This window comes from Chiloscyllium punctatum, chromosome 2 (assembly GCF_047496795.1).
Source record: "Chiloscyllium punctatum isolate Juve2018m chromosome 2, sChiPun1.3, whole genome shotgun sequence".
Taxonomy (NCBI): domain Eukaryota; kingdom Metazoa; phylum Chordata; class Chondrichthyes; order Orectolobiformes; family Hemiscylliidae; genus Chiloscyllium; species Chiloscyllium punctatum.
The window spans coordinates 112,343,788-112,356,670 of NC_092740.1; the positions used below are offsets into that span (position 1 = coordinate 112,343,788).

At 39.1% G+C, this 12,883-nt stretch overlaps 1 protein-coding gene across 5 annotated transcripts in view; it reads right to left on the reverse strand.

Annotated features, from left to right (window-relative positions):
* The window catches only part of LOC140487885 (lysine-specific demethylase 4C-like), a 427,159-nt gene that overhangs the window by 167,997 nt on the left and 246,279 nt on the right, over window positions 1-12,883 (reverse strand). For 4 of the 5 annotated variants that reach the window (XM_072587271.1, XM_072587299.1, XM_072587308.1 and 1 more), the window contains 2 exons: window positions 5,061-5,242; window positions 3,837-3,878 (listed from right to left, as the gene is read on the reverse strand). In XM_072587271.1, the coding sequence (XP_072443372.1) occupies window positions 3,837-3,878; window positions 5,061-5,242 (224 nt within the window). The remainder of the gene's footprint in view (window positions 1-3,836; window positions 3,879-5,060; window positions 5,243-12,883) is intronic. The other variant, XM_072587280.1, reaches the window with a different exon arrangement.

The following is a 12,883-nucleotide window of genomic DNA, read 5'->3' on the forward strand; positions in this document are numbered from 1 at the left end:
GTTAGTGCCTTAGATCATCAACAATAGTGAATAGTTGGGGTTATCCTTTAGAGTTTTAACTTGCATTGGCACTGGATATTATTTTCTTCTTGAAAGACTCAGAGTTCTCAGCCAGTGTTCAAAACTATATCCTACCTGCAAAAAGCAACTTCTTCAAATAAAAGGATATGTACAAGTTCTGTTTGCAGAAGTTATTGTTTTAGGCTTGTTAATTGTAGACAAGGTTTCATATCCAACATATGAAATTCTCAAAATTGCCAAGTAAAGTAGGTCATTTCTGCTCCATCCAAACCTGCTGGCTGCTCTCATGGTCTTTGGATAACATGTGACCATTTCAATTGAGCTGTTATGTTGAAAAGGAGCCATCTGTGAATAGGACATGCCTGTGGCAATTTTGATTGTGTTTTTGATTCCACGCCTCAAACACCAGCGTCCCCCCCCACAGTGGAATGTTCTTCAGAGAGTTGGTGGAGTCTTAATAGGCCGAAAGGCCTCTTTTTACACTACAAGGATTCTATGAACTATTGATTCTGAGTGGGCACAGCCTGTCTCTGGCAAACTACTGACATTGTTTATGTTCAAAAATGTTTCATGTTCAGTTTAAGACTAAAGTTATTTTGTAAATTTTCCTTGCTTCCTGTGTTAACTTTTTCTAATTCCCTCCTAAAACCGAGACGTGGTTTCAAGTGGACAGGGCCTGGGAAATAAATATTCAAGGCTACACGTGCTATCGTAAGGACAGACTGACGGGCAGAGGAGGTGGGGTGGCCATGTTGATAAGGGATGATATTCAGTCCCTTGCACAGGGGGACCTAGAATCAGGGGATGTAGAGTCAGTGTGGATAGAGCTGAGAAATACTAAGGGTAAAAAGACCCTCTTGGGAGTTATCTACAGGCCCCCAAACAGTAGTATGGATGTCGGATGTAAGTTAAATCAGGAGCTGAAATTGGCCTGTCGCAAAGATGTTACTACAGCTGTTATGGGGGATTTCAACATGCAGGTAGACTGGGAGAATCAGGATGGTATTGGACCTCAAGAAAGAGACTTCGTGGAGTGCCTCCGAAATGGATTCTTAGAACAGCTGGTGCTGGAGCCGACCAGGGAGAAGGCAATTCTGGATCTGGTATTGTGCAACGAACCAGAATTAATCAGGGACCTCGAAGTGAAGGAGCCATTGGGAAGTAGTGACCATAATACAATAAGCTTCAGTCTGCAATTTGAGAGGGAGAGGGTACAATCGGAAGTGACAATATTTCAGTTGAATAAAGGGAACTATGGAGCTATGAGGGAGGGGCTGGCCAAAGGTCAATGGTGCAATACCTTAGCAGGGATGACAGTGGAGGAACAATGGCGGATATTTCTGTGTATAATGCAGAAGTTGCAGGATCAGTTCATTCCAAAAAGGAAGAAAGATCCTATGAGGAGGCAGGGGTGGCCGTGGCTGACAAGGGAAGTTAAGAAACATATAAAGGTAAAAGAGAAAAAGTATAACATAGCAAAGATAAGTGGGAAAACGGAGGACTCTGAAGCTTTTAAAGAGCAAAGAGGATTACTAAGAAGGAAATACGCAGAGAAAAATGAGGTACGAAGGTAAACTGGCCGATAATATAAAGGAGGATAGTAAAAGTTTTTTTAGGTATGTGGAAGCGAAAAAAATGGTTAAAAGTAAAATTGGGCCCTTGAAGACAGAAACAGGGGAATATATTACGGGGAAATAAGAAATGGCAAAAGAGTTGAATTGGTACTGCAGATCTGTGTTCACTGGGGAAGATACAAGCAATCTCCCTGAGGTAACAATGGCTGAAGGACCTGAACTTAAGGGAATTTATATTTGCCAGGAATTGGTGTCAGAGAGACTGTTAGGTCTGAAGGTTGGTAAGTCCCCGGGGCCTGATGGTCTACATCCCAGGGTACTGAAGGAGGTGGCTCTAGAAATCGTGGATGCATTGGTGATTATTTTCCAGAGTTCGATAGATTCGGGATCAGTTCCTGCGGATTGGAGGGTGGCTAATGTTGTACCACTTTTTAAGAAAGGTGAGAGAGAGAAAGCAGGAAATTATAGACCAGTTAGTCTGACCTCAGTGGTGGGAAAGGTGCTGGAGTCAATTATAAAGGATGGAATTATGACACATCTGGATAGCAGCAACAGGATAGGTCAGAGTCAGCATGGATTTATGAAGGGGAAATCATGCTTGACTAATCTTCTGGAATTTTTTGAGGATGTAACTCTGAAGATGGACAAGGGAGATCCAGTAGATGTAGTGTACCTGGACTTTCAGAAAGCTTTTGATAAAGTCCCACATAGGAGGTTAGTGAGCAAAATTAGGGCGTATGGTATTGGGGGCAAAGTACTAACTTAGATTGAAAGTTGGTTGGCTGATAGGAAGCAAAGAGTAGTGATAAACGGCTCCCTTTTGGAATGGCAGGCAGTGACCAGTGGGGTACTGCAGGGATCAGTAATGGGACCGCAGCTTTTTACAATATATGTTAATGATATAGATGTGAATAAATGTATGGTTATCCACTTTGGTGGCAAGAACAGGAAGGCAGATTACTACCAAAATGGAATCAATTTAGGTAAAGGGGCAGTACAGAGATCTGGGTGTTCTTGTACATCAGTCAATGAAGGTAAGCATGCAGGTAGTGAAGAAAGCTAATGGCATGCTGGCCTTCATAACAAGAGGGTTTGAGTACAAAAGCAAAGAGGTTCTTCTGCAGCTATACAGGGCCCTGGTGAGACTACACCTGGAATACTGTGTGCAGTTCTGGTCTCCAAATTTGAGAAAAGACATCTGGCTATTGAGGGAGTGCAGCGTAGGTTCACGAGGTCAATTCCTGGAATGGCGGGACTATCTTATGTTGAAAGATTGGAGCGACTGGGCTTGTATACCCTTGGGTTTAGAAGACGGAGAGGGGATCTGATTGAGACATATAAGATTATTAAAGGATTGGACACTCTGGAGGCAGGAAACATGTTTCTGCTGATGGGTGAGTGCCAAACCAGAGGACTCAGCTTAAAAATACAGGATAGACCATTTAGGACAGAGATGAGGAGAAACTTATTCACCCAGAGAATGTTGGCTGTGTGGAATGCTCTGCCCCAGAGGGCAGTGGAGGCCCAGTCTCTGGATCCATTTAAGAAACAGTTGGATAGTGCTCTCAAGGATAGTGGAATCAAGGGTTATGGAGATAAGGCAGGAACAGGATACTGATTAAGGATGATCAGCCATGATCATATTGAATGGTGGTGCAGGCTCGAAGGGCAGAATGGCCTACTCCTGCACCTATTGTCTACTGTCTAAATTCCCAATGATTTTGTTATTTAAATGAATCTTGGTATTGACATTTGTTATAAGTATGTTTCTTGGTTTTACTTCATTTTTCATTTTCTTTACCATCCAGAGTATTTCAGCTTTAGGTACTCTTTTTTTTCCCTTTCAACTAAGATGGCGTGTTTAAATTTAAGCTACTTCTATGCTAAAGGTTCTCTATTACTGCTCAACCCTGCAATTGTCTTTCTAATATACCTGTACTTTTTGCTTGCTTTAACGAGAGATACTAGCTTCTCCAATTGAGTATTTTTACCATTGATATTTTCTGGCTTCTTCCCATAACTGAACTAGGTGTGCTCACTCATATACAGATGCCTTACATCATTTCCCAGAGCTAAACATAACAAAACTTACTTCCTTTTTGACCAGGGATACATTGATCAAGAAGATTCCCCTTTGTACCTAAGAAATTCCTCTCCGCCCTCCCCTTAGCACTATTTCTTTCCCAGTCTAGAAGAGTAAACAAAATTACTTAATAATACAAGACTACTCTTATCACGTACCTTGAAAATTTGCTCATCTATCATCTTCTTTCTGGTGCTTAACTTAAAAGTAAAAGTACAACAAATATTAGGTTGCATCCTGTTCCTTTACTCAAATCAAAAAGATTCAGTCATTGAATCATTTTGATGTATCCTTTCTATTTAAAATAACTACATCATTCTTAATAAATGCTTCCACATACACACTCCTCTGTTTCCTTCTCTACCATTTCAGAATAGTAAGGAGGAATAAGACGAATCTACTCTTGGTCTTGTTTGATACATGTGCAACCACGTCAGAAATTTCACGCAGTAACTTATGTCTGCATTTCACCAACCCTACTGGTTACACTACAGAAATGCACATACATACAATCTACTGGATCTTTCTAGCAAACCTCGATGCTCTACATGATGTAGCAGCAAATTAATAAGTCAATTGGTTCAAAAATGTATCGGATTGATTCTTAACTTTTTGCATCTGGCTAGCTCACTGCACACTCAAAATAAATAGTGCAAATACTGATCAATCATTACCTCTAAACAAATTTACATTTCAGGTTCAACCCTTCTTCAGGTCAGAAAGATTCTGCCAGACTGTGACTCATGTGCTTTTGAAGTACAAAGTATGGCCGACTAAAATGATTAGTCTGAAATGTTGACAGTAACTTATAAGCAATTCTTCAAGTTTTAAAGTATTCCCTAATTCAGATCAGTATCTTTTTGTTAAATGACTCTGTCTTTAAATAACACAGGTTGACCGCAGTTTGCTCATACAGTTGCTTCTTTCCTCTATCATCTTTAAACACTCACTGATGTGAGCTCACTAAATATGGTAAGACAGCCTGCATCTACAATTTACAGCATAGTTTAACATAGTACCTACAAGCACAGAAACAGGCAACTCTGCCAAAGATGTTATTGTCAGTGTTTAAGTTCTATAATAAAGTCTCATCCTACCCTCTTCATCAAATCCAATTATCCTTCCATTTCTTTCTTTTGTGTGAGCATCTAGCTTCCTTTTAAATGTGCCTGTGTTATCTCCTTCATTCCACATTCTGATCACCCTCCAAATGTCATTCCTAGTAGATTTAATAGCTGTTCCAATACCTATGGCTCCTAAATGTAACTTGAGACTTAAAACTAAAGATCCGTAATCACAATAGGGAAAAAGAAAATATGAATTGTGTAATATTTTCAATTCATCATCGATCAACTAATTTTTCAAAAGAAACAGCATTTTACCTGGTAATAAGGAAAAAAAAGTGAGCAAATGGCACAATATGGTTCCATTTTCGAGACTTCTTCATTATATTCTTTCTCTGCTTGAAAATTATGTGGTTTATTCTGCCAGAGTTGTACAAGAGGTTTGGCCCAAGGCTGAGTTTCATTTACCTCTTCTTCATTGGATGTGGAATCAAGCAATTCTAAAAAAAACATAAAATCATTTTACTTTCACTTTTTGCTTTCCAAAAGAATCAATTATATTAAAATATTAGCATTTATTCTCCTAACAACACAATGCACATTCTAGATAGGGAAAATTACTCTGTTGAAAAATTGCAGCAATATTAGATTCTATGGTACTATGATAACTTATCATTTAAGTAGGAGATAAAGTTTCTATTTCTTTGTAGAGTCACATTCAAATAAACTTAATTCCACATGGCTATTCTTGTATATAAAATGAGGCTTGAACTTCAAAGTCGCAGCAATTCAATAACTCAGAATTAATTACAAAGTAGAATGATGATAAAAAATACAACAAGAGGAAAGCATTTTGCTGTTTTTTCAAACAGGTTAAGCATAATACATTCTGGTCAATATACATGGAGAAAGTGAGGACTGCAGATGCTGGAGATCAGAGCTGAAAATGTGTTGCTGGAAAAGCGCAGCAGGTCAGGCAGCATCCAAGGAGCAGGAGATTCTCCTGCTCCTTGGATGCTGCCTGACCTGCTGCGCTTTTCCAGCAACACATTTTCAGCTCTGGTCAATATACATAGCAACATAATATCAAGAGACTACCAAGCTCTCACCAAATGTAGTGCAACTGTAGTCACATTTCTGAGGACCAATCATCATCTTCTGTGCAAGAAAGCTAAAACTAATAAATTACTTTCAGCTTGCATATGTGTTGTATCTTCAAAACATTTACCTCTAGTTCATACTCTGAGGTTTCACTTGATTGATCCATGCTGTACACAGCTTTAAATGCTACTAATGTTCAAAAAAAAAAAATTATTTAAGGCACTACTATCATGCTAGGTTTAGAACTAAATTAAATACATAGTTGAGTTCAAAAAGTATTTCTTGCAGGCAACTATACTACATACATTTACAATATTAAATAGAACCTTTTACCCATTATTTGCATTTCATTTACTTTCTCAGACTGATATCCCTAACATTTGCTTTGCATTCAGTTCAACTATCCATATCCACCATTCTTCCCTTTGCTTCAATGTTATTTGTGGGAAATTAGATTTCTACTTATGCACAACAAAATTTGTTTATTTTTTTCAAGCATATGCTGTTTAAATGTGTTCTAAAAAACAAAATATTGCACAAGGATGTGAGAGGCAGGGTGAGGAGATGGTAGCAAGTGCTGTAGTTCAGACCTTCAATTTATTGGACATCAAACTAGTTCGGTGTGGGTGACTGTCAAGTCCTCTTGAGCTTATCATCATTCCAACCACCTACACCTCCATGTGTTCATGCTCCTTCATATTTCGCAGCCCCCTTGCTAACACTCAGCCAGTATCCACCAAAGACAGAGTCCATCTATCCTATAATAATTCTGAGATGTCCTTAATTTGCTCTTGAAATAAATAAATCCTCATTCACCAAAACTCTTGAACAGAAATGCTCCTCCTGGAATCATATAAAACTTTCAATCGAACGCTCCAATTGAAACTCCCCTAAAATCTTGATCATAAAATGATTGATAGATTTACAAAGTAAAAAAAATCAAAAACTTCTCTAATCTATTTATATCTATTAATTGAAAATTAAATTGTTAACATTTTCAGTTCCCTCCATAGTTGTGTAAACAAGCTCTGCTGAGCTAAATTGATTATGGGATTTGGAATTGAAACAGACACGTATAATGTGAATCCATTTCAGAATTGAATATCAATACAATGGTGTCTTTGAAGTTGCCTGACTTAGAGTCATAGAGATGTACAGCATGGAAACAGACCCTTCGGTCCAACCCGTCCATGCCGACCAGATATCCCAATCCAATCTCGTCCCACCTGCCAGCACCTGGCCCATATCCCATCTTATTCATGTACCCATCCAAATGCCTCTGAAATGTTGCAATTGTGCCATTCCATACATGTACCACCCTCTGTGTGAGAAAGTTGCCCCTTAGGTCTCTTTTATATCTTTCCTCTCCATCCTAAACTTATGTTCTCTAGTTCTGGACTCTCCGACCCCAGGGAAAAGACTTTGTCTATTTATGCTAGCCATGCCCCTCATAATTTTGTAAACCTCTATGAGGTCACCCCTCAGCCTGCGACTCTCTCTCTCTCTCTCTCGAGAAAACAGTCCCAGCCAGTTCAGCCTCTCCCTAAAGCTCAAATTCCTCCAATCGTGGCAACATCCTTGTAAATCTTTTCTGAACCCTTTTAAGTTTCATTTATTCCTTTTGCCACTAAAAGGAGTTTAAATCAAATATGTCTGGCATCCATTCATCCAGAGAAACCCTCTGACCTTGCTGAATGCCAATCCATTCTCAGGTCTAAGTGGGGTTGGCCTTTATGTACCGAGGCTGGAAATGGTCTTGATTATGCTCAGGAATCTATACAGATACAGTGTCACTGGATTTTCTGTATTCTTTCCGCCTACCATCTGTCTGGGAGCTCTGCTTGAAACTTCAACTTCTGGTGGTTCTTCCAGTTCAGGAACAGCTTATGTTTGAAACTTAGTAATTCCTGAGTCTCCTGGTCATTCCTGTCAAACTAATCTTGATGTTTTCTGGTACAGTCTCCTCATAAGGGCTGCTTATGATGGATTTCAGATTAGACTATGTACTTAGACATTCTGTAATTCCTGTTCATTGGGCATCACTAGGCTGGCTGAGAGTTGTTTACTGAGTAGGTCTTCCTTTACATTATCCTCAAGTCCATGACTTCAACTTACTGTGCAAATTTCTATTTTTGGACCAGACTGACAGAGATTGTAGACCAGTTTAGGTGTGCTTCGCTAGGACAATAACAGTCAAGTAGCTGACAATGTCTGGAGTGAGAGTGTTACTATGAGATCTTTCATTTACCCTTCTGATGAAAGAGCGTGTACTTATGACCAGGGCATGCTCTAGGTATATTGTCAAGAGCAGGATTCTGTTAGTGTTTGCATTCTCTATGCCTTCTTTGGCAATCGAGCCTTCCAGAAGTTTGTGTCCTTCCCAAATCAGGTATTGAAATCACCAAGAAAAATCAGCTCATCTCCCTTTGAGATGCAGGACAACATATGGACAAGTTTAATAGACTTCCTCTTTCACCTCTGGAGCTGAAGTGTGTGCACTGATGACTGTGCTATACTGTCTGAGTTGGGGGTCAGCTAAAGGGTTGGGAAGCCTAGCAGTCGGTCTCAGCTGGAAAAAGAGTGAAATGTGCATCATGGGACAAAAACAGCAGAGGCAACAAGAACATAGCAGAAGAATAACAAGAAACAATGAGACAAGTAGCATAAATGAAAGCAGTGCAGTTTTGGGAACAATATAGCAAGTAGCACTGGAAAACAGCAAGACCAACGTATGATAGCTCCCACCCATGCAGCAGAGCCTGGTTTTCAATTGTCCTGGCTATTCCTGCTAGTAGACAAAGACCATGCTTCAATGGAACGGAGTGGTACTTGGCGCGCAACAGCCACCCCACATTAAAAGAACACACACAAAGACATCTCCCACCCACTTAAAATTAAATTGGAGATCTGAAACATCAGAACCCTCGTTGAGAACCTCGGAAGTGACATACTTGAAGTTTGCACTGCTCTTATATCCTGAGAACGCCAGTGCTAATGATATAGACATTACTAAGATGTGGCAGGTAAAAGCAGGTCAACTCAAAGAACAAGAGGGCAGTAATCACACTTCCTCCTGCAAAAGTACATCTGAGAAACTCTTCTACACACTGCAATTGACACATTATGCAGATCATTTCAATAAGAAATTAACATTGTGTATTCAATAAATAACCCAATTCCCATGATGAAGTCATTCTGCTTAAATTGTTAAACAGTTATGTTTCAAGCCCAAGGCATGCTGTTCACTGGTGCAATTAGAAAAGTTAAACACAAGATTCATCCTCTGTTACAACTGTAGGCTCCACAGTCATCACACCACCAAAAGAGAGGAATTGAAAATAATGAGGGACATACAGCACCAAAACAAACAGTTCGGCCTAAATAATTTGTTCTGACGCTATTTTCCACATAGTACAATAAAGATCCCATTGTTTAACCAGGAATCAAAATGATTCTCACCTTAGGCTACACAGCTACAGGTATTGGGAAAATCAATTGTAATGGAATGGAGCTACCTATTAACTTACCACTGGTAGCAGGTATCAGTTTGAGCTCCTTTATATAACTGATTACCAAACCTTGATACTATAATTTTCTAAGCTAGGATTAAATCTTACCCACTTCTGATTTTTGCAAGTTACGTCGGAACTTATTTGAAAGGTATAACAAAGCACAGCACATTAAGGTGATACAGAACCAGAAACCTAAAATAACATATCAGGAATACTGACATAAGTATGCAAACTTTGCTTTATCTTTGATAGCTTTGATGAACTTTATTGCAAATGTAATGCTTTGTTAAAATGAAGTAAGGAACGAGCTATCCAAAAATATTAAAATGCAATTTCAGAGGTACCTCCCTTACAAAAAAAAGACACTTCTTGCAGAGTTCAAAATTGGCAACTTGAAAATGAGCATCAGTTAAATTAATGAATATCGACTAAGCAATAGCAGGCATCTTTTTGTTCAATTAGCTGTAGAAGAGAGAAATCGAAAAAATCATCCCACTGCCCATCTCTCCCAGAACTGATGAAAGATCTATAAACCAAAACATTTTTTTCTCTTTCCACAGATCCTGTATGATCTGCTAAGAACTTCCATTACTTTCTGTTTTACTTATGGTTAAAATCACTGATCACACTTGTTCCTTTGTATAATCAAGTGAAACAGTCAGTTTATGGTTGAAATTACAGACATTTTAAACTGTGAGATGCATGGGCAGTCAGCTGACCAACATATTCTGCCAAGAATGCTATTGTTAAATGCAATATTTAACAATAGCATTATTGGTGCTAACATTTAAAAAGTTCAAAGTGAAAGTTCTAAACAAAATCTTATCTTTCACTCGCCTAATTTTTCTTAGCTTACCATTCCCTCATTTGTGTTGCCAAGTTATTTAGGTCAGAAATGAGGACAAATCTATTCTCTACAGGTAGTGAATCTGGGGAATTCTTTACCACACTGTGATGATAAAGTGTATTCAAGCCCGAGATTGATTTTTAAACAGTAAGGGAATCAAGGGTTATGGGGAAAAGGCGGAAAAGTGGATTTGAGGAATATCCAATCAGTCTTGATTTCATTGAATGATGAAACACTCGGTGAGCTGAATGACTTACTTCTACTCCTACTCTTGTGGTCTCATTCACGTAGGCTTATCTATTTGATTGCATCGAGCTTCCTGATTACATTTTGGCTTCTGAAAGGTTGAGAAGATTGGCTTCCAGAGAATTAAAGCTTGGAGTATCATTGTGTCATGCTAAAACTACGACTGGTTGGCCTCAGCAGAATATGATATGTGCATAGTAACCACACAGTAGTTACCTCATTGGTCACTGTATGCAGGGCAGTGACACGAAAATATATGGACGATGAAATCATAATGATAAATTATGTTCTCTGCACATGCTCTTAATCTTTTCCAATGAGACCTGAATAGCAACAAGTATAGTTTGAGGGAAACATATCCCTCAAAATATGTTGAGTATATATCCTTTTGACACTTAACATGGCATTAACGTTATATGCCAAGATAAAAGGACAGTAACTCAACAATTGTATGTACCAGATATTAGAAAAGATTTGAAATGAAATTTATATAGAACTATATTCACCAAAAATATACAAAGGTGTAAATTTCTCAATATCACCAGATATTTCAAGATTCTGAATTTACAATTCTAAACAGATGTCCATTCAGACAGAGAGCACGTTTACACAAAGACAATAATGTCATTGACATGGCAACTGCATAGGCTGTAAGTGTGAGCCCTGAGGTTGTGGCAGCCACAAATGTAGCCTTTCTAAACAGCCATTAACATGATTGACAGTGCTGATGACTATCTATCCCTTGCAAGGGTTGCATTTACATTTTATTACATTCTTTAACAAGTTCTTACTTGTAACATATTCAAATAAACAGAGTTGTATTCTAATACAGAGCTTAAAGAATCACCAAAACTTTACAATGCAGAATGAGGCCATTCAACACAATGTCTTTGCACTTGCTCTCTGAGCATTCTAACTCTGTGTCACTTTCCTGCCTATTCCCCATAACACTGCACATTAAAACTACAAGACCACAAGAAATAGAAACAGAAGACGGCTGTTTGGTTCCTCAAGCCTGCTCCTTTATTCAACATGCCTGATCTGATACTCATATTTCCTGTTCTTTCCCTATAACTTCTGATCCCCCTACTGATCAGAAATCTATCAATCGCAGCCTTAACTGTACACAAGGATTCTGCTCCCACAGTTTTCTGTGACAAGAAGTTCCAAAGACTGTCAACACTTAGAAGAAATTCATCACCACCTCAGTCTTAAATTGATGCCCATATTGGGATTGTTTAAATAGAAACAATGCCGACTTGAAAGTCTCAGGTGAACCTCAATCCAACACACTTCAAAACAGAGCGTCTTATACTCTATAACCACTACAAAACTGTGTTCTTTGGTTCTTAATTCATTTAAATGGAAACATTTTCTCCCTGCCTACTCTCTGTCCAGACCTCTCAGGATTTTTGAAACTCGTGTCAAAACCTCTCTTGATCTTTGCTACTCCAAGGAAAATAATTCCACCCACTTCAATTTATCCTCATACTTGAAGTGCCTCATCCGTGGAACAATACTCATAAACTTCTTCACGGTCTCTCCAATACATTCACATATTTATGACAGTGTAGCACCAGAACTGTGTATAATACTCAAGCTGAGGTCTAACTAGTGTCTTATATAAGTTCATCAGAAACCCCTGATCTCATTCTTAATGCCATAATTATAAAGCCCTGAATACTGTATACTTTATTAACTAATCTTGCTATAACATTTAATGACTTGCACATTTGCATTCGCTACTGCTGCACATTTTTAATACAGGACCTGTCTCTCCATATTCTTTTACCAAATTGCATCACCATTGAACCTCATTGGCCACCTCTATGCCCATTCCACCAACATGTCAATGAAATTTGAAGTTGTACATTGTCCATCTTGATTTACAAAGCTTCCAAATTTTGTGTTATCCACAAACTTTGAAATTGAAATCTCAGCATACTGAGATGTAAATTATTTATATATAATAGGAAACACAAGAATCCCAATACCAGTCCCTGGGGAATTCCATAACAAAATTTCCTTCAGCCCAAAAAATAACCATTAACCACTATGCTGCTTCTATCCCTCAAACCTCTTCTGGTTGCCTACATGGGACTTCAGAGTGAAGAGTGTGGCGCGAGAAAAGCACAGCAGGTCAGGCAGCATCTGAGGAGCAGGAGAACTGACGCTTTGGGCACAAGCCCTTCATCAGGAATGAGGCTTGTGGGCTGGGGGGCTGAGAGATAATGGAGGGGTAGGGGTTGGGGGGAAAGGTAGCTGAGAAAGCGATAGGTAGATGAAGGTGATAGGCCGGGGATGTGGTTGGGGGGGGGGGGGGGGGGGGGGAATGGCATGAGAGGAAGAAATGGAGTGCGGGAGGCCTTTGTCGTGGCGGAACAATGTTCACAGGGACTGGATGTCCATGGTGAAGACCTTTGTTATGGCAGATC